At 33.7% G+C, this 22,534-nt stretch overlaps 1 protein-coding gene across 1 annotated transcript in view; it reads right to left on the bottom strand.

Annotated features, from left to right (window-relative positions):
• Window positions 1–22,534, bottom strand: part of CSMD1 (CUB and Sushi multiple domains 1) — a 1,068,142-nt gene that overhangs the window by 168,000 nt on the left and 877,608 nt on the right. Inside the window, exons 24-26 of the mRNA XM_041477428.1 lie at window positions 13,053–13,244; window positions 8,541–8,667; window positions 6,539–6,741 (exon numbers count right to left, since the gene is read on the bottom strand). Of these exons, the coding sequence (XP_041333362.1) occupies window positions 6,539–6,741; window positions 8,541–8,667; window positions 13,053–13,244 (522 nt within the window). The remainder of the gene's footprint in view (window positions 1–6,538; window positions 6,742–8,540; window positions 8,668–13,052; window positions 13,245–22,534) is intronic.

Raw genomic sequence — 22,534 nt, forward strand, 5'->3', positions numbered from 1 at the left:
GAGCCAATCTCTGTCATTAACTGCTGTTTTTTAACACATCTCTGAATAGATTCATTTTCTTCTTAAAAGATTATGCTATATAATATCTCAGCAAACAACACTTTCCCCATTTTAACTGTGCCAAGTGTGCATCAGTTAGAAAGGACTGATGCCTTCTAATATTAATTTCACTGTTAATCTCCATTTCTCATATACAGTATTCTAAATTTTAAAAATTATAACAGATATTTCTTAAACACCATCATATTTTATACACTCTTGGTCTTGCAGCCTCAGAAGTTATTTTATGTATTTGAAACCAACAACCTTTTTTATTGTGCCAAATACACTCGATCCTAATTAAATAGAGCACCAAACATTTAAGCACTGACGTGTCATCTAGTAAAGTGAACATTTAGACAGACTATCAACTTTTTAACTTGCCTCCTTTCCAAATTGATTTACTTCTCAAGAATCCCAAGAGATTCTGTAACTGCATGAAAAATTACAAGTCTGATATTTCTTCATTTTGCAAATATCTGAAGGGTATATAGGTCATATGCATTTATAAGTAATCCAGAAATAAAAAATCACCAGCTTTCTGTCACTGCTCTTTTATAACATTTAACAAGCATAACATACACACTGTAAAGCAAGGAAAGCAATAACTACTTTTTAGGCTCAAGGATGCAAAATCAAACTAAATTACATAGTTAGAGTTTTTAAAAATTTGGTTCCTAAAATGGGATAGCCAGGAGATGATATGTGAATGTCACTAAGCTGGAAAATAAGAAATTGCTGCTTCTCAGCTCTTGCATATGTGCTCTAAGCCTTAAGCCTTTATGATATTCAGGGGGTTATAGAGTAATTCTCTATACAGATTTCCCATCTCTTACTGTCTCATCTGCTCGGAGCAGAACAACCTTCTGTGTGCATTAAGGAGGGAACTCAGAGGTAGGTTCCAGAAGAACAGACAGCTGGGAAAACCACAGATTGCCAAGGAGTTTTAAGACCTCCATATGTAGACAGCCACTGTGTTAAACCTCCCTAATTCTAATTTAAGAATTGTTCACAATCCCATTTTAGATTTTATTTTGTATTTGGTCCTCAAATTATATTTCAAAGTTGATTTAAAATTGAACTGAAAATCAAAAACTTTTGAGAATATGACACTGTATTTGCAGATCTGTAGACCTGCAAGCAAATATTAGATTTTTGCCTAATTTATCTTTTACTGTTTTTTATTTTTTACACATTTTTAGTTGGTATTCTCTTGTATCTTAAGGCAATAAAAACATCACCTTCATCCCTATAATTTTCACTATGGTTGTGGTAACAATCATGTAAGTTATTTGCTGTAGTGTTGTGCTACAGACACCATTTTATTTCTAGTCCACATAATAAAAACAATATAGACTTTTCCAGGCTTTTAAATTGTACATGCTTTCCCTGTTTAGTTCATTATGTTTGCATCATAATAAGCTTGAAAAGGAATTTTGCTTATCAAAGCTGAGACGCTCATGGATTTGCAGTGATTTCAGACTAACATTGTGATACAAAGAATAGTGTTTGTTCTCCAAAAAGTAACTCACATAACATATGTAAACATACAGACTAAGTACTGTGCAAATTAGCATCAACAACATATTTAAATGCCATGTATTGTCCAAGAATATAAAGAAAAAAGAAACCCAAATGCCAATGCAGCTTCTTTATTAAAGTCTGGAGTACAAAAGCTCATAAGTTTAGAGTTATCCTCCAAACTAATCTACAATATTCATTTAGCTTAGTTCCACAGGAAACAAATTAAGAATTGCTACACTCTGTGAGGCTGAGGATGCCTTCCCCAGGCCATGCATGGATTAGATGATGGATAAGAGTGCAATGACAGTTTCATCACCATGTTTTCATCACCATGTTATTGTGAACATGAAATGCAACATTTATTAGACAGCAAGAGACACTGAACAGTGAAACTATTAGGTTACAGACTCAAAAAGTATTGAATTCTTGCGTCTTGTGTCCTTTTATTTTTGTTTTAACAAGGGATGTCTTAGTGGATTTAATTTTTCTATAAAAATGAAACTCAATTTATTTAGTTAATAAGGCAGATATGTGATCTGCATTATTCATTGCAAATTTCTTCAAAAATATATTTTTGTGCTAGCCCCCTTTCCCCAAAAAATTTAATTGTGACTCAATCTGGAACAATTGCATGATGAATTCTAGCAATGAAGGTTCTGTCATGGAAATACTTATACTACCTAAGTGTGCCAACTTAGGCCATTAGACAAGTGATTTTTCAACAATAAAGGAACAATTTTCAAGACAACAGTTAAAGATAGGAGACACAGTTACTGTAAAAGTTTCTGCAGGCAAACAAACAATCAAATGGAATTGCAAAGCCAGACAAAAGCAGAAATCATTGCTTAAGCAGATTTGTCATATTAAGCTCACTGCCATTAGGAACAACCAAATAGTTGATAGTTAAGTTTTTGCCAGAGGAAGTAAGTTGTCAACAGATGTGTCAACATCTGACAGAATATTTTCCAAATAATTGTTGTAATTACAATTGGTGTAAGTTGCTTACTTGTATTATCATAATTGGTGACTTGTGTTGTTAAGTTAAAGACTTAGGCATCTTTAGTCATCATTGCTTATCTCTGCATACACTTCAAAAGCAAAATTTTAAAATATTGAGAAAATAAGCAAACAGAAAAATCAAAAGTGGACTAAACCAACTATACAAATGCCTTGGTGTTATATCTTTGCTTTTAATAATATGAGTGTCCAAAGTTCTTCTAATAAGACAGAAATATTAAAATAAATTGAGAAAAAGTGTTTTGCTGCTTAATTAACATCTTAACATATTGACAGTTGTTTTATACTAAAAAAAACAAATCACATCTTTGCTTGTATGAAAGCAGAGATAGGCACATTTTTAATTAAAGTGTATGCTTACACAATACCATAAATAAAAGAAATTTACAATTCTGAAGAACCAGATATAGGCATAGAAAATTTACATACATAGGTCTGACTCTAGAAAAGATATCTCCTTTTATTTTTTTTAATTTTAAGGAGAGTGTGAATAAAATCCTTTGACGTATTATTTGACTTGCAGACCAAAATCTATAAAATCATCTAAAGAACTATAAATTAATCATTTAGTTGAAGAAAAAGATACAATTATTTTAAGTTACAAGAGCTGATTGTTACAGCTTAAGTTACAACAACTTAGCTGAAGAAAAAAAAGGATAGACTGTAAGGTAGAACTAATATAAGGGTATTTTTAAACTGAAGCTATCAGAGCCTGTAAGAACGACAATATGGCTAGAAACTGCCAGTGCTGGTCCTGTCTTCTGTCACTTCCAATGTTTTTGCTAAATATCAAGTAAAAAAATTATACAGTTAGAAATAAAAACTCTCAATATACAAACTTCAGGTCAATAAAAACAATAGACTCATTAGCATTTAGAAGTCTAGGATAGATGGAGATTAAACATTCAGGGCAAGATTGATCTGCTTCAACATAAGTGACTAGAGTCATTTCAGATGCCTTATCATATCCAAGGTATCAGCACAGGAATGGAAGACAGGAGAGAGGACTTATGGTTGTGTAACCTTCTGCAGTGGCAGATGGAGACTAGCCAGGATACTTTATGGCATCTCAAAGAAACTAGACACCTCTGAAAAGAGAGATAGGATTTATTTCATCTGCCCTTAAACATTCAAAAATTTTCAAACTTTGAAAATTACTATTAGTGTATTTAGACCTGTAGCTGATAAGAAAAAAAAAGGCAACATCAGATGGAAATTTATCCTGTTTAACTTAGATATGTAGGACAGAATTAAGCTAGGTTAGATAGCACTTTTTAATAACTTATGAAAGAAGTTTTTGCTCCCAGTATTTATTTGTAATAAAGAAGCCAAAAACCAAATCTGCTTAAACCCTTTTGCCAGAAAGAGTTGGTGGACCTTCCTGACTTGCAATACATAGCTTAAATGTACTTAACCCCCAGAGTAAAGGTCAGTTTTGCACACTGAACCTCATTTTTTGTCCTTTTATGCACAACTAAATGGTAATTAGGTTTTAATGAAAAGCATTAGACTGATTACAATTAACATAATCACTCTTGTCAGTTCATGTCCTCATGTTCTACATGCTGAGCTGAGTGGGCAAGACAGAGCACTTTAACATTCAAACATTTTGCAAGATTCAGCCAATTTTTTTTTCATTAAAAAATACCTCTAATTACATTTAGAATCAGCAGTAAGTAATTTATTAGGTGATATTTTCTAATCTACCTTACATTACTCTTTCACAGTGCCCCTTTTTTAGTCAGACACAGTTATGATGTTCTAGAGTACAAAGTACAGAGAATAATTAGCACATCACAGCACAATGAAATAAATTCTCCAGATGAAAATTAGCACTTTAATGTTTTTCTTTAAGTTGCTTATTTGGCCTAATATTCTGAAATGTATATCCTTTATCTGATCCCATAAAGGGCTGTTCATGGATGCAGACACTCATTCCAATTGCATAATCCAGTATAGAAGCTGTATTACTAAAGGTTTTCCAATTCTGTGCCATTCTGAACCTGAAATTTACTTCTTCAATTATAATTAGGAGTTAAATGAAATACTCATGAACAGATGCAACACTTGAAAATCCTTCACATGACACAAAGACAAAAAACTTCAAAAATTACCTTCATAGAACTTGTAACAAAATATCTACATCTTCTGCAATTGCCAAAAAAAAAAGGTTTCAGCAATTCAGAAATCTTTTATTTAGAGTTACAAGCTACTAAAGTAATGAAATGTCAATATTCAGTGCAGCTTTGCTATAAACTGTCTGACAGTTAGAACACATGATGAATACTAAAGCATGTAATGATTCCCACTTACCAATAGATTAATTACTTTAAATCCTTTACAGGTCAAGGTCACAGTGGTCTTCTCATTGCCTCAAGAAGACTAAATATACTAGACTGATTATTAGATTAAATAACTAAACATTTACTTTAACAGGGGCTTTAAATCTTCTTTTTTACTCCTTACAATTAAATAATTAGTAACACATTCCACTTGTCAAGCAGAGTGAATGAAACTATCTTCCCTATACTTGAGCTCTCAGTTCTTCACCACTAACTCCAATTAATTCCAGTAAAACATACCCTGTAACTGCCAGCACAATCACTCAGTGCATCCAACAGATATTATACTAGGATGGGAAAATCAGTTATTCTGTCTTATAGCTTTAAATTGTCTTCTACTCGCTCTTAGTGCCACTGAAGTTCACAAAATGGTTGATAAACCAAACTGCTTAAACATTTCTGTCCTTTAAAAATCGAGGCATAAAGTTATTTTCATATAATATGACCTTAAATGTGTTTGCCAATCCTGACAAGAAAAAAACCCCACTTATTTCCAAAAATGTAAAAATTATCTTGTTTTTTTCAAAAAAAAAAAAAAACCAACGAAAAGCAGCATATTATATAGCACACTGGTGAGAAACCTTAGAAGCATTTATTCTGCCCTTTGTCCTTAATTAATTTTACATATTTTTAACTAGTTTTTTTTTTAAGGATGATGAAAGAGTGTTTTGGGGGAGGCAGATACAGCATTCATAGAATAATACAGGAAAATTAAGTAAATAGGTAAATGTAAAATGCATTAGAGACTTAGAGACTAGGAAAACCCCAAGTTTACATCTTCATGTAAATAATAATGACGGAAAGCTTATTAGAACTCCTTACTTCTGAATGACATCATCTATGGATGATATGGATTAATGTGTGTAAATACTTCTATTCACACACATTAATTCGTAATTTTCCTATGTCTTGATCGGAAATACATACATTATATCTAGGCAGATAAAGGTGCCATGACTGACTCAAAACAAAGATGATACATTCTCATGTGTCCTAGCCATAAGTCAAAATAACATAGAAAAAGTCCACATACCCAGTTTTAAAATATTGATTACTTGTACAATATTGATCATAACTTCTCTGTAAACAGAGAAGCTTTCACTTTATAACTAAAGATCAATTTGATTACTTTAATAGCAAATTTTTAAGTGTTTTTCAATCTGGTAAGGTGTCTTGTATTCTTTATCATACAAAGAATGTTTAGATCATAAAAATCAGGCATCATGCAGCCAAAGTTTTGAGAAAAAAAACCCAACCAACATAAACAATAAACATGAAATAATACATTGGTAGGTTAACACTGGTGGGAATACTTAAGAAGAAGTTCTGCATGTACAGACCCATTTTGACTTGTTAAGTAGTGCTAATTAGATAACACTAAGTATGTGGTTGCTGTGGAAAACAAGGAATAAAAGACCTAAAACATTCAAAGTAAATCTAAATATTCTCCCTAGTTGTAGCCATTTACATAAACACATAACATAATTAAAATAATATAATTTATTTTTTCAAAAGACTGAGGAAGTTGCAAAAGAGTTGAGAAAGTGTTAATTAGTATAGGAGCAATGTATATAAATATGAAATTATTATATTGGGGAGAAAAAATATTTACATACTTGAAAACTGAATGGAGAAGCCTGATTTGCTGATGAAGAAATCACTGTCAAATTGTAATGTTAAGGAGTTGAACGTGCTGTGAATATCCTCTGGAAGAGCCGAGCCACTCCACTCTTTGAGAAGTATGCTGCTCTCAACAGGCCCATCCCATACCTTCAAGATGTCATGAGCAACCTCAGTATCAAAAACAATAAAATGTAGACTGCAAAGAAAAAGTAAAAGTACTGTGCATTACTTGTTAAACACAATTACATGAAACTCCAAGCAATCATTCCCAAACTGCAGTTTTAAGATGCTGTTTAGGATTGAAAAAGACCTGGTAATCCAGCAGAGTTTTTGTTTTATCTTGTTGAACAAGATGATCTTATAAGAGTCATGCAGTTCTGTTTTATAAATGTCTGAATGACAGAAAATGCCATTACAGGTCTAAGTCCTCAAGACTTAACTTATAAGTCTATAAATTACCTTATTTTTATGTTAAATATTTTAAGGTACACAAACTATGATTTCATCAAAGATTTAGTCTTTTTATTCAAATGAGGAAAGCAAGAATGCTGTTTTGCTTGAATTATATGCAACTAAAAAAATGTAGCAGCTGGAAAGCAGAACACATAGCATGAGAAGTCCTGTCAGCATGGCATTTCCTTTTCTACACAAAAAAAGGGAAAAAAATATCATAGATTGGCTTTTTGCTAAAATTCATAAAATATAAAACTGTATTACAACAATCTGTATTTATCTTCAGGTGAAGAATTATACTTATTAAGGTGTTCAGGAATGTTATCTTGTAAGTCAAAATATCTGCATTGTCTCTAAGTCCTGAATGTTTACATTCTTAGTGCTGAAGAACTCTAATAGGTAAATATCAAAATTGTTCTTTTTTTTGTTTCAAATACTTGTGTGTTGATATTTCTTCATCTAATTACTCCTTAACTGGAAATAATTAATTAGAAAATTGTTATTTAAACAAAAATTATGCATTGAAATAACCAATGATGGCGTAAATTCAATATTTGGCTTAGTGAAACAGGATTACAAAAAAAAAAAAAAAAAAGGGGGGGGGAAATCCCCCACTGAATAATTTGTCACTTAATTATATTGTTTTGCCTGTGTGTGAGTCCCTTTCAAAACAGAATATTCTGTGGTTGTGTTTGTCTTCCAGAGCAACACATACTGAAGGCCTGCTGGCCTGAAGAGGTGGCTGGCCATCACCTACTGATAAGCAGTAGAGAATAAATCTTTTGTTTTCTTCTGCTTCCATGCATGGACCTTTGCTTTTGTTTTATTAAACTAAGTTTATTTTCACAAGTTTATTTTCTCATGTTATTTTCTTCCCGCCCCATCCTGCTGAGGAGGGACAATGTCAACCCACTAAAGGCTTTTTCAGGGCCCAATGTGGCCTTGAGATAACATTAGTTTTGTATGAAGGTTCTATAGCTATGGTAGTAAATAGGTGTCAAGCTCCTGTGCAGGTCACAGAGTTTGTTGGTTTCACTGATTAACTCTTCATTTTGCTGAATTTGGGAACAAGTCAATTCAAATAATGGGTCTGTGCTTTGCCCTGGCACAGATGGCCTTGCTGTGCTGGCAGAACTATCTTGTGGAGAGGATCAGGGAATGCAGCATTCTTTTTCTACTTGTGATTCATGAGAATTGTTTTATTATGCAGATTCCTGAGGTTCTTGTTCACTCTTATATAAGCTGTTTAATGCTACTAATTAACATATTCTGGCATTTGTTTGTGAATTTGGCATTGTCCTGGCGCAAAAGACAACTTTTGCGTGAGGCAATACTCAAATGTGCCTTGAATGCTGCTTATCTTGCCCAGGGACTTTATGCCTAAACAGACAAGCAACACCTGAAAAATTGATGCAACACCTTACAGAAGGATACCTTGACTATGCCAGTGAATACCAGCAGCTTGTGCAGAAAAATATGGGAATTACAAAAAAATTATAACATACTGAATTCCACCATAAATATTGAAATTAAGCATTGTACCTTATTGTCTTTCCTGGATCTGCTTCAATAATCCAGGTGCAATGAAGATTGTTGTCATATGGTGCTGGGTAACCAGGGGACAAAATGCGCCCCGATGTAGCAGCATGAATTCGACCACCACACTCAGCTGCAAAATAAGGATAAAATTTCTAATGAGACCATAGTAATTGGCACTTCCATTTTCCAACCATTCCACATCTCTGTGTTTTCTAAAAAGTTAACAGAATGACCTAATACTTCTGAAGCAGTAGACATATATACAAACCAGGACATGTACCTAAGTTAAAAATGAACACAGTTATCTTATTCCTACCTTGTTATAAAGAAAAAAACCCATAAAACTGTGACTAGGTAACTTAACTGACCAGACAGGTTCAATATGTACTGAGACTACAAAAGTACAATTTTAGCCTTGACAGGACAAAAAAACGTTCCTGAAATTTCCCATCTAACATGCTTACCTTTTCTAACAATGCATGTTTGAATTCAAACGTTGCAGCACTGAATTTTAAAATTAAAATAGCTCTCTGTTTTGCTGTAATGTCGAAATTATTTTAGTGTAATGATTTCAAGTTACTTCTATAAAGCTAAAGCTTTAATGACACCAAAAAGCAGTAGGTATTGCCTAAAAATTTCCTTCAGTATTTAAAAATTTAAATGCCATATGCTTGCAGATCAAGAGAGTAAATCAGAAAGCTACAATTTGATAGTATGTGGCATCTGGTGTAAAACACTTTTACTATCAATGCTGTTTTTGTGGAGAGACCAATGGCAATGCTAAGCATCCATAATCAAGTGATTCTTCTGTTGCTTGTTTAGGGCATCAAGCTGTTGTGTGGCCAGTGTAAAGACACACCCTGATGAAAGGGAACTGTGTTAACAGTCATTGCCACTGAACTAAAAAGGATCAGTGATTCTTCAGTGAAGTGATGTACTTGAATTTCTACTACATTTATAGTGTTGCCTTAGAAGTTGTTAAAAAAACCTATCATGGGAATTCATTCAAGCACAGCTGTACAGCAACCATTGTAAGACAGAGATGATGGGAAAAAAAACATGGCAGTTGGACCAAATAATCTATCAGCAATACTCCTAACAAACATTAATCTTTGTACATGCCACCAAGCCACTGCACACAACCAAGTTGTTACCATGAAGGAAAACTACCATAGAGGAAATAAGGTGACTGATTTACTTATTTATCCTGCTGGTTTGATCCACCAAACACTACATTCTATATACAGAACCACAGCAGGAAGAAACTTATTAAAATAATTTCTTTACACGTAACTCTCTTCTATGATTTCAATTAATTTCCATTATACAAGAAAGTTTGGATTGCAATAATCACTGTGGTAGATAACTAAAGACAAGAAATTACTGATACAGTACTGTGTTTACTGAAGAACTAAATTTAACTCAGTGAACCCAAAATTTAAACTCAAACTAATTGACATACTTGATTTAAAATTCTGAGAAGGCTCATTTAGTGAACGAATACATCGTAAAATTTGGGATGATTCATCATGTATTTCATATATTTTTTAAAATCCATTTTAGAACTATATCAAAAGTAAACTTTCAGAAGTAATTATAAAAAAAATTCAAACAATTTATATTCAAATATGCGTAAATGAGTGCACTGTAAAATCAGCACCTCAAAGAATATACTATATAAACACTTATACTATAACTAATGGAAGTGACTTCAGCATTTCTGGAAGCTTCTAGAGGAGGAATTAAAATAATTCACTGGCTTTCTTCACTATGGTTTAGAACATAGAAAAAATGAAAATGATTATAAGACCAATATAACAGTTTATCACTAAAAATTAGTAAGTGTAGAATGTGTGGAATATGTCTATGTATATGCTTGAATTATTTGTGAATGACACTGAAATGATAGTGAATACAATGAAGAATATAAATGCCATCAAAGAGAACAGCAAATATCAAAAGGTCTAATCTACAAGAAAAAAATAATGCATCTCCACAAAGATTTTAAGAAAATGTTTCTAAGAAAGAAAGTGATGTTTGGAAATTCATGACAACTTCAGAAAAAGGAAGAAAAAGAAATCATTCAAATCAAAGTAGAAAAAGATAAAACTGTGATAAGATAAAACTGATGGAAGAATAGATCTTACAAGTCTAAAGGGGGAGGGAAGCAAGACTGCAATAATCTGCAGATACATAAATGAGTTTTCAAGGATCTTCATGGCAAGATTTCCCATGCACAGAACAGGAAAAACTCCCTATAATTTAATAAAGATTACAGACTGAAAAAGACTGTTTAGAAGGAAACACTTTTAGAAGTTTTTAAGAGAGAACAGTGAACATTTGATTTCTTGGGGAACAAATTAATGGTCCAGAAGAGATTTAAACTAGAAATGAAAAGAGATAGTTTATACAGAATTTATGAAATCCCAAAATATTATTTTAAGGACAGGAACAAGGACAGGAACTAAAAATGTATGTAGAGAGATAAAAGCACATAGAAAGATACCTTTTGGCTGAACAGACAAAAAAGATCAAAATCTCTCTCAGAATACCAAAAGAAAATGGATTATTCTATTGATTGAGGGACATAATTTCACTTAGAGATGAAATAAGATTCTCAAGATATTCTGGCACAAATTATTTCAAAAGATTGGAAACAAAATACAGAAACTAAATCTAGCAATGCAAGGTACAAAAGCAAAGCACAAAGACAAAAAAAAGAAGAAAAAGATAGAGTGAAAATCTTGAGTGAAATACAGAATCTTAAAAGCATATTGGTATGAAGAAACTGGAAATACAGGTGAAAATACATGACTAGAAGGAGCATTACATGGTAGGAATACACTAATAATCTAAATAAAGTCAGTGTGAAAAAACAAACATATTGTTCAAAAAGTATTTTGAAGAACGACCATGAAAGCTGTTCTACTGGAGCAAAGATGGCAATTTTCTTTAGATTTACTTGATCCTGGGTTCCTTAGCTTCCTCCAGGTCAGATTGGAAGATACAGCTTTTTTGCCTTTTTTTTTTTTTAATTACTACCATTTCTATTGTTATGTGTTTGAAATTTTAACATCCCACATATAGATTAGAAGACAAATCATCATACAAAGAAAAGGAAATAGATGGTTGAATTTATTCACCTAATAGACTTGAAACCAACAAGTATTTTAAAGCTGATTCTTAGTCTTGGTAGTGCACACAGGCACAAAAAATATTGCAGAAAATAACCTTAGAGAAATTACTTCATTTAAATTACATGGGGAAACAGGCAAAGGTAGAACTAATTATGGGTCTTCTCTACAAAAGGGCAAACTTGGAGGAAAAGGAAGCTAACCAATTAGACTGACGTGCATGAGGACTTGAATGCATAAAAAGCCTGGAAAAGTCTTTAAATCAAAACTGGAGAGTTGTTTTGACCTCTCATATATATAGAAGAAAACTTACAGATAAAATTCTAGGATCAAGTGGGAAAATAACCTCTACTAAGACAGAAGAAATACTGTTCACTGATGTTTTTCACCTTCTGCTTAAGATGAATGTTTCAAAGGAAGGGACCTTGCTCTTTTGTAGACTGCAGGTTTGTGAATGTGCTCAGCAGGAAAGAGGTTCTGGAATGGAGAATGTAGCTCCCAAAATGGGAGAAAGGAAACAAGCAGAAATCCTGTAGGTGAGGGGAGTGCTGAAAGCAGTTGGGACCTGCCAGCAGCAGGCAGTAGAGGCAAAAACTACGTATCACATGACACAGAGAAGGAAAGACTCATGGGAACTCCATGTGAAAATTGAAGTCAGGAAGCCACTGGCAAATGCTGGACAGGAAAGCAAAACTAGAGGATGCAAATTGCTAGTAAAGGTACAATGGATAAGAGCTATACTGGTATTCAGTTATTCTGCATGTTGGCTTGTAATTTTCTGTTTAATATTTACATTGGTTGTAATAAAACAAAATTTTAGGCACTTGAAGACATGATTTTTCCAGGGAACATCTACCTCAAGGCTTTGACAGATGGGGTATCTTAGCACAGCAACAAGGACTCCAGAGCACATGGATAAAAAAAATACAGCAACGTGTGATGAAACTTAGAAATAACGTTCATAGGAATGAGATGCTGGAATAATATCTGATGAAAATAGATAAGGAAAAAAGCCCACAACCTTATTTGCTTTATGATGGGGCTTTCTTAGTTTATGAAGTGTTTAGACAATACCACTGCCTGTGATAGTATATCAGACTCAGTGACCCAGAGCTTCATCAGAACCAAAGGAGTAGTCTTCCATCAAAGGCTGCTCTATAGAAAAAAAAGTGTTTTCCAGTAGTTTCATAACCATTAACAGCAAGCCACCTATTTTAGAGAAGTTAAACTTCCATGTCCATATTCAAACTTTACTGGAAATTTAAAATATATTTGCACCATTATCATCTTATGAAGTATACAAAGACAGAATATTTGGTTTTTTTTTTTTTCTTGAACCACCAGACCAATCATACCAGAACACTGTCACAATCCATATTACCTATGCAAGTAGGCAAAGGTTTGTCCCAAACTCTTCGATCTCCACTTAAGCAGGTCATAATACTACTACCATGCATTGTATAGCCAGGATTACAGCTGTATAAAATGACAGTGTCTATAAAATGTCCTTCATCTCGTATCTTGTAACCATAATTTGGTATGCCAGGATCTTCACACTTTACTAGGTCAAAACCTGAAAAGAGAAATGGGGAAAGAAAAAAAGACATGGGGATATAAATACCAAATAAAATATAATAGCAATGAATCTGATTCTGATGCAAATTATATTCTCATGATTCAGTGACATTAAATGTATTCACAGTGACCAAAGATAAATGGTATATAATTTGGATAAATCAGAAACTGAAAGACTAGAAACTAATTATTAACTTGATATTTGATTATGACATTTGCTTATTGAAGAAAGCATCTTATCTATATTATTCTAAAATAGATTGTTGAGAAATTAATTGCTTTATACCACTTCTATATTTCATTCTTTTTTATTCAGTGGGAAGGAAATACTGATCCTGGTTTTGGCACTAAGGAGCAGCTTCATGTTCTCACCTAATCTCCATAATGATGTCAAGAGACCACAGTGGTAACCCAGGAAGCATGTGCAAGGGCTACTTCATCCATCCTAGTCTCAAGATAGTATAGCTTCAGTTTCATCTGTGCTGAAAGGAAGTATTCTCATATTCATTTTCAACTTGGATTGTCCTTTCTGGCCTGTTAAAATGCTGAATGGGATAAATACCTCCCTCTGTGATCCATGGAATGAGAAGATCTGCTCTGAGCACCTACAACTCTTTCCACATTTTATGCATGACTCTCTTCATTGCCTTCATACGGCATTGCTAAAATGTAAAGAGGCATTCTATATCTCTTTTTTTGCCTTCAGTTCCTGTTCCTGGAATAATATAAAGAGTGGCTCCAAATTAATCTTTTTTCATTCCAAATTCTTCTTCATAGTGGATTCTTCTTTATTACTGCCATGCCCCCAAACAAAAAAAGGATTTCTGACTCCACAAATTTTTTCCATTTTGCTGTCCTTATTTTACTGAACAGCTTACACAAGCGGTTATGGATCAGGCTGTTGGTCTCCAGTTTTCTGTTTTCAGTGCATTCTCTACACAAGGTTGCTCAGGGAAGCTGTGGATACCCCTTCCCTGGAAGTGTTCAGAGCCTGCTGGATGTGGCTTTGAACTAGAAGGTGTCCTTGCCCATGTGTAAGGCCCCAAGAAATATGATCTATGAGACTTTCCAAAGGGCTTACCGTTGTTCATGTACTCTGAGTTAGATGCATGGGAGAAATACTAACAATACCCAAGAGATCAAAATAACAAAACAAGCTTTTACTGGCACTTTTAGAAAATCAGAGACAAAAGGTTTTGAGCAGCATTCAATCAACATGAAACAAACAAAGCATTCACTTGGCCCATTCAACTTAGCAAACTCCAAGCCTCATCGATTTTAAGTTTCTCAAAACATTACTCAAAATCCCAAGATGAGGTAATTAGGAGAGAAATAGAAAGACAAAAAAAGTGCAGAAAAGAACAAACATAGCCATCACTCCTGTTTCCAGTGGTGTACAGCTGACAGAAGTTCCAAGAGAACGCAGGGTCAAATGTGCTTGCCTTGTGTCTTGCTTTAAGTACCTTTTGGCTTTTCCTAGGCCCTTCCCCAGGTGGGACTTGCAGTCATTTGGACACTTGGGAGCTGGGTTAGAGACTCCAGAGGCAGGTGTGGAGCATTGCCTCCAGTGTGCCAGGGAGTGGCAGCCACTGCAGGGCTGGGATACAGGCTGGGGGAGGGTGGGGTGAAAGGGACAGTTCATCACCTCACCAGAGCAAGACCCAGGCTGCCCCTTGCCACACACACATCCACACACCCACCCACACCTCTGAATGCTTCAAGCCAGTAATCCTTCTAGGCTCTCACACTATGGCAGGAGGGTTGGAACTGGATGATCTTTAAGGTCCTTTCAAATCCAAACCATTCTATGATTTTGTGAGGTCCTTCACTAAGTAGTAAATAACATATCTACAGACAACCTTCAATTATTTTACAAATACACAAGCTAGAGTTGGTATCATATTTTTCTTGTTGCCTGTCTCCTGGCAGTGAGATCAACCACAGCTGAAAAAAATCTGCAAGGAGCTTTTCTTCCTGTAGAGACACTAAAGATATCCATCAACTGACATCACTGAAAACACAAAATACCTTTGCTTTTTTTGTTCATTAATTGGGCACAAAGGTTGGGATTTACCTGTTATAACTCAGGAGTCTGAAAATTAGAAGGCTACATTTGAACTAGCCTAGGCCACTCCAATTGTCAGTAAAAAATATAAATTTCTGGAAACCAATCTACCCCTTGTATCGACTGGTGTTCAGATCAATCAGCTCAATAAGCCCCTGCAGACATTTATTTTCTACCTTTATTTTTAACTGAGCCCACACTCTTTCTTTATATAGTAGGCCAGAACTGAATGCTGTTCTATCACATCGACACTGCATCCCTCTCTGTGCTAATATCTAGAGAGATATAACATTTATTTTCTACCTTTATTTTTAATTGAGCCCATACTCTATATAGTAGGCCAGAACTGAATACTGTTCTATCACATCGACACTGCATCCCTCTCTGTGCTAATATCTAGAGAGATATCAGGCCTCAGGAACAATGACAATAGTTTGACCAAAGTCATGCACACTTAAATTCAGTTATCCTTTAAAAGAGTGTGGCTGTTTATGAGTGCCTTCCTGGGAAATCAGCTATCTATCTACTGTATTATGACTGAGACTGCTAGGGAAAGTCCTAAACAGAAGGCAGCAAGATAGCTGCAAGTTAGCATTTACTCTAACATTTTGTAAGTCTAATGAATCATTTCCCCATATCATGCCTTGCCAATGCTTAGTTTACTAGCAGAGCTGTAGTCTTTACGTCAGATGGAGTTATCTATTACCACACACAGTACAGAAGGATTATAGAGATTTATCATTATTCCCTTGCAGAAAGATTGTTTTCATGTAAATATTTGTACATCCCTGCAGTTTCTTTTTGTGGAAAAAAAAGAAGAAAAAAAAAAGAGCAGTAATTATTTTAACTGGCTCTCAGCAATGATTATATAGACAGTCACATCTAAAGAGTTTTCTATCTTTTAAAGTTAAAAGTATCTTATGAAGTAGTATTAATCTCATCCTAAGGAAGAAAAAAGTAGATTGGATGGACTGGACAATTCTAAAAAAGTCTTATTTCTCTTCACACACTATAAAGAACCACAATAATTTGGTCATTCAGATGAGCTGAACTTCACAAGACATAGCTGTATTTCATTATTTTAATCTCCCTATTAAACATACAGAGACATTTATGTAAAATCCTGAAAATGTAAGTTGTTTGATAGATAGCATTATATTTTACTGCTGATTTGACAGCATGAGTCAGTGTAACACTATTCTTCTGCCACTGCTCTTAGACACTTTCTCATTCTTTATTAGGTGCAACATTTGGTTATCAAATGCAGTGGCATGTGATTGACAGATGAAACTCCCCCGAATAAAGAATTTACTTGTGCCTCATGAAAAAAACTTTCCATAACACTGATATATAGTTAGAGAGATTCATTCTCCAATACCTGGTACCACATAAAGAAGATAAGGTTGTCAGAGAGAGGTAGTATCTTTTATAAGATCAACAAAATTTGGGTGACAAATTTGGGTGAAATGAAATGAACTTTTGGATGAACAAGCCTTCCTAGTCTGCTATACAGCCATCTTCACTAAAGGTATTGAGACTGGGATAAAACTATTGTTCTGACTTGCTATAATTTCACGTACTCCAGTTAGCATTCAGTTTTGCACCAGGTGTAAACATGCATGAAAGATGTGAAGAGTTAAAGAGATCACTCCACAAGCTTTAAAAATTTGAGACAAGCCTACTTCAGTGTTAAAGTAGATGCTATGAACTTTTACAACAGGGAAATATGGTCATGAGTTCCACATAATCACAGTACTCAGGTCTACCTGACAATGCAGCAAGCCAGCATCAGAGAAATTCTGCCTGCCAAGATTCTTACTGCTGAGAAAGATTATTGTATTGGCAAATTGCTGCCAATTATCTTATTCTTGAGATTCATTATAGGATTTTCAGAACAATGAATGCCTAAAAGCATGTTAAATTAAAACCAAACCAGCCAGAATACATTTTGATGATTGGCTGTAACTTCCTGGCACTATTCAATGGGATTTACTCTGTCACATTTGATGCAAATAATCAGGAATACAGAAATACCAGTTGTCAGTGTAAAAATCATTGACATATCTGTAAATATATGTAGATTATTAATTACAACTTTTTTCAACTCAGTTTAATGATGATTGGCACTGTGGTACTAGCTACACTACTAAGCAGTATAGTATAATAAAAGTAAATGTGGGCAGGAAAGCAATGAAGCTGCAGCTTTGATGTCCATACTATGCGCACTCATGTTTTTTCCTTGGACTAGCTTTTTTGTCCATTAGTGGGTGGAATATACTATGTGCATCCATGAAGCAAAACTCTCAATTCAGCTTCAAGTTTGTACCCTCCAAAGCCTGTCATCAATACAAATAAGAGAGTGTTCATTTTGTGTCTCCAAGGGAAATTTTCAGGGATTCTGTACTGCAGAATGTACTTATAAAAGAAGTTGACAACATCCTGAGGTATCTACAAATGCTCTCTTCACTCACTTTGAAAGGAAGAATACCATTTACTTACTATATATACATGTGCATTTACACTGCATGTAAACTTACAGTGGCTATATGAAAAATAAGTAATCTAAACCAAGTAATTTCCTACTAGAAGTACTAAGGCATTTTGAAAAAATCACTCTTCTAAAGCCAGGCACCCAAAAAAGTACACACTTAAAAGGTACATTAGCAACCCTTAGGTACCTGATCCCTAATTTGTGACTCTAACCTTAAGTTCAACACTAAGACATGTCTATGAATGGACAAAATAAACAAAGACACTCTGAATTGTGAGCTATGGTACTCATCCAGTTTTTACTTCCTACACAAAGGTATGTTGATGAACATTACATTATGACTGCTTTAGTAGAATATATAAGCACACTGTTATTAGTGATCAGAATATAAGCCAAGAAATTAGGTTGTAGGGCTTTATTTCTTCTTTTTTTTCTTTCTTAGTAAACCTTGTTCATGCAAAAAATATACTATGTCAATTAAAACTGCACCTATGGAGACAGAAGATAACAGTTTTAAAAAAGAGGAAATACTTGAACCGAAAATAAATGTAATACTATAGCACTTAATACTGTGATCCCATGGTGCAAATGTTTTCAAGTGTTTTTGACATTTTAGCTTTATTTACAGCTATGTTGAATTCATTATTGTTTGTCAATGCCATGCTGACTTCATGCCAAATCATATATAAAACTGCAATAAAAGCACAAAATGCGTACAAGTTTTCTTCTGTATGCACTCATTAATTTTACAGGAATTCAATCAAGTGCTTGTGCCAGATTCAGATCAGATTTTCACTGCTGGGCATCCTGATGCTGCATCAATTCACTTTTAAGACTACGGAACCTTGGCTTCAGATATGATCCCAGAACACTGTAACTGCCAAATAAATATTTCTTCTTGTAAATTCAAAAGCATGAACCTGTGCTGTAACTTCTGTTACCCTGCACTCTGCTACTTTGTAGTAAGAACTCTACATAGAAAGCCTCCAGAAAAAAACTGTGAAGACATTTTTAAAAGAAATGCTAGCTGGGTTATTTTCAAGACTTTAGATATCTAATCTAAAGATGAACAGCTCCTTAAAATATAAAAACTCTAGTATGTAGGTGTAGATCAGCAGTAGCAATAACCTTGGTTTGGATGAATAAGTATATACTCATATAATTTCCAGAGAATATTACTGTTTGTTAAAGATGAGCAAATACTATTACAACAAAATTATCATTAATTGCTAAGAAAATTTCACCAGACAAGCCATGGGAGGTTAATTATTTTGAATGAAAAAAGGGTTTTGCAGCTTATATATTAAACACCAAAGGGATGCCAAATATTGTTTAATAATCTCTAATAATCATATCACTTACTATAATGTAAGTGTAGAGTGGGTGGGCTCTGCACATGCCCATTGTGAAAAGGCATTGTCTTTTCTTGTCTGCTTGCCATGGAAGACAGAACACACAAATAATGTATAACCTATCTTCAGCTCCTTAAAGTGATGCGATATCCTCCAAAAGAAGGATAAATGCATATAAAAATCCAATTTTAGTACACACAAGGAAACATTAACATGTTTTATAATAAAATAAAGATACTATGAAAGCATTGGAAGCACTAGTGACTCTTCCACAGTTGCCTAAATTTGAAGTCATTTAAGCTCATAAATATAGTCTGTATGTTTAACACAGAATCTTTTTAACTATTAAAGAGTAATTAAAAGTATGAAATGGTACTTGAGTTAATGTTCAGAGTATAGAATGGATTTCTAAATGCATGTAAAGTCAACAAATACTCATTCTGTGGCTGTTATATCCTAAACATCCATAACATAAGCTATTTAATTAAATCTATGCAATTCCAAATAAGAGTTCTTGGCATTTTCATTCTGTCTTGGAACCACTTATGTGCAACTCTGTCCTGAAACCTACAGCTGTAGGAAAAAAAAATGTACTGGAAAAATGGCCAATTACAAAATCTCTACCTAATTAGAATGATAGAAAAATCTATAGAAAGAAGGGTGTTTGGATAATGTGGCTAATAGTGAGGTAACAGAAACTTTGTATCCTTTGGAAACAGAAATACACTTTTAATTCCTCAAAAGATTTGCAATCAATTGGCAATTAATTTTGACTATTTGGATGAAACAGTCATTCAATGGATAATACTTTCTAATAGGAATGTCAGCAATTCTTCTTAACATGACCAAGATGTAAAAAAATCATGTAAACCTGCAAAATATGTAAAATAGAGAAGTTAGGACATGTTATCAATAACAGGTCTTTTGAATACAAAATTGAAATAATTTTTTCTGTAATTTTCTCCTGTTATAAATATGTTAGAAAAAGTTCTAAGGCCTTTCCCCACCCATTTCAAACCAGGTTATTTTTGTCCATTTATCCATTCAATCATTTTCTTCTCCCTTTCTCAGCTACAGTGTCAACATATACAAATAAAAATTGCAAATTTAAGAAGCAAGTTAATTATGGGTAGACAGGTAGCAGAAGATAAGTTTTGGGGGTTTTTTTATTGAAAGACAATACATAAATAACAATACTTAAGAGAGATGGGTATGCAAATATATATGCCTGCAGCAAGATGACTGCTGTGCATATATAGAAAGCATACAAATAAACTTTGCAATCAGCAAGCAGGTGAATAATTGATCACAATTTATAAGCCATATGAGAAGCAGGGATCAAAGGTTAAATTGCATGTGTGTTTAAGAACTCTAACTTCAAGTATCTATGGAAAGATATCTTCAGGATCTCCATGTCTAAATCCTCTTTTATAATCAGTGGGGATATGACTGATACAGCCACTATTTAAAAATATTCTATAGGTGGCGTGTTAGAAGAGACTGGTTTTATCCTTTTTCTGGAAGAGGGGAAATAAAAGCAGAAGAATTAATTTTTTTTCCCCTGTGTTATACAGTGCAAGATACTTTGATTTAACACATACCAAACACTTAAATGTTTGCAAAATTATTCATTTCCTCACAGTCTTTTCTAAAACACTCATCCTTAGAGGAATGAAGTCATCATGAATGTAAAGGATGGATTAAAAATGGAAAGAGCATTGTACAAGCTTATAAAAAGCAGTATGGCACAAACAGGACCAAAAGTTAAAAGAACCCCTTCATCTCCAATTGTGTTTATTCCTTCACACACTGACAGTGAACCACCTGCACACCTCATCTGTTATTCTGGTGAGTGGTATTGTGCCCAGAACGGAAAATTAACTTCTCAATACAGTGAAGAACTGTATAACAAGAAACACATAAATCTTGTCTACCTTTCATCGTTCTGTTTTGACCAGCTCTTCCCATCTAGAAACTTTATGGAAGCAGAAGGAATAGAAATAAATAGGTTTATGGCATTCATTTTAACTTTCTTTGTTGCAAATAGACTTCTCTTTACATGCATCCCTAATTCTGCCCATATATCATGTATACATAATTTTGGCAGGGTGATTTTAATATGCGTAAACTTTTGAAGGAATAATCTTATTATGAAATTACTTTCTTAATGCTTTAAATAATTAGAAGCATTAAAAAACACAGTTTAGCTGAAAAAAAATTTGAAAAAAAATCTGATTCCTATTTATTGCTAATCTTCAGTTATAAAATATGACTTGAGGGCAATAATCTTGATTTTTTGAAATGTAAACAGTTGCTCAATATAATAAAGGGAATGGAGAAAAAATTCATATCCTTCATTTAAACTGTTAACATCTTTACAAAGTAATTCTAGATTTTGCTTTAAAATTCATTTTATTAGAAAGGGAAAAAAGTCAAAGAAAGTTAAGATCAAACTTTGACCTCAGAGGCTCCCACAAGTTATTTGAAATGTTCAAAATTATATACTATGTTATATATTATTATATGCTATATATTATATTATCATATACTATACTTTATGTATGTCTATTATATGTTATATAAGATTGTAATTTTGCATAAAAGTATTAGATATATGGAACAGAATAATATATTCATGTTTGTGTAGCTTAAATTTTATAATTAGACTGTTACAGTTAATACTTCCATAAATTAACAACAAATCAACAATAATTCACCTAACAGATCTTACATTTGAATTGCAGCAAGAAGGAGCTTGCAAGAAGGATTACTCCATCATCCTAGGTTTCCAGGTGCTGGTCATCTACCTAACTTAAGAAACTGCTTATCAGCCTCCCTTTCCCAACAGACAGGGTTGAGCCAATAATTCCAAATGGGAAATGATAATTTTTCATTCAACATAAGGCCAACGTAGGCAAGAAGGCCAGGTTAAAGAACAATAGGATATTGGCAGTTCTGTTCAAGTGTTCTAAGTTTTCAGACAGCAATTCTTGCTCATGGGAAAATTCTAGTAGTTATAGCAGTGGGAATAAATTAACAGTAACTCTAGTGTCTACTCATCTAAAACTTGGAAAAGAGGAAATGATTCACTGCAAATAAACAGGAGTCTTTTTGTGAAAAACAGAGGAAATGAGCAAACTTTTGGAACAAATCCCAGCTAAAACTCATTAAATCCAGCTGCACATACAGATAATGACAACGTCTATAATGGCTTCATAGAAATAATTGTTTTTAAAATATGACAGGAAAAAAAAAATTTAGATTGAGGTGGCAAAGAAGGTAAAGAAGTTCTGTCGTTCAAACCACTGCATTGACAAATTCATGGATTCTGTTCCCAGTAAGGTCTCAGTAATAATGCTACAAATATGATCACTTCTTTG

Source organism: Pyrgilauda ruficollis, unplaced genomic scaffold (assembly GCF_017590135.1).
Source record: "Pyrgilauda ruficollis isolate IOZ18807 unplaced genomic scaffold, ASM1759013v1 scaffold40, whole genome shotgun sequence".
NCBI classification, from domain to species: Eukaryota; Metazoa; Chordata; class Aves; order Passeriformes; family Passeridae; genus Pyrgilauda; species Pyrgilauda ruficollis.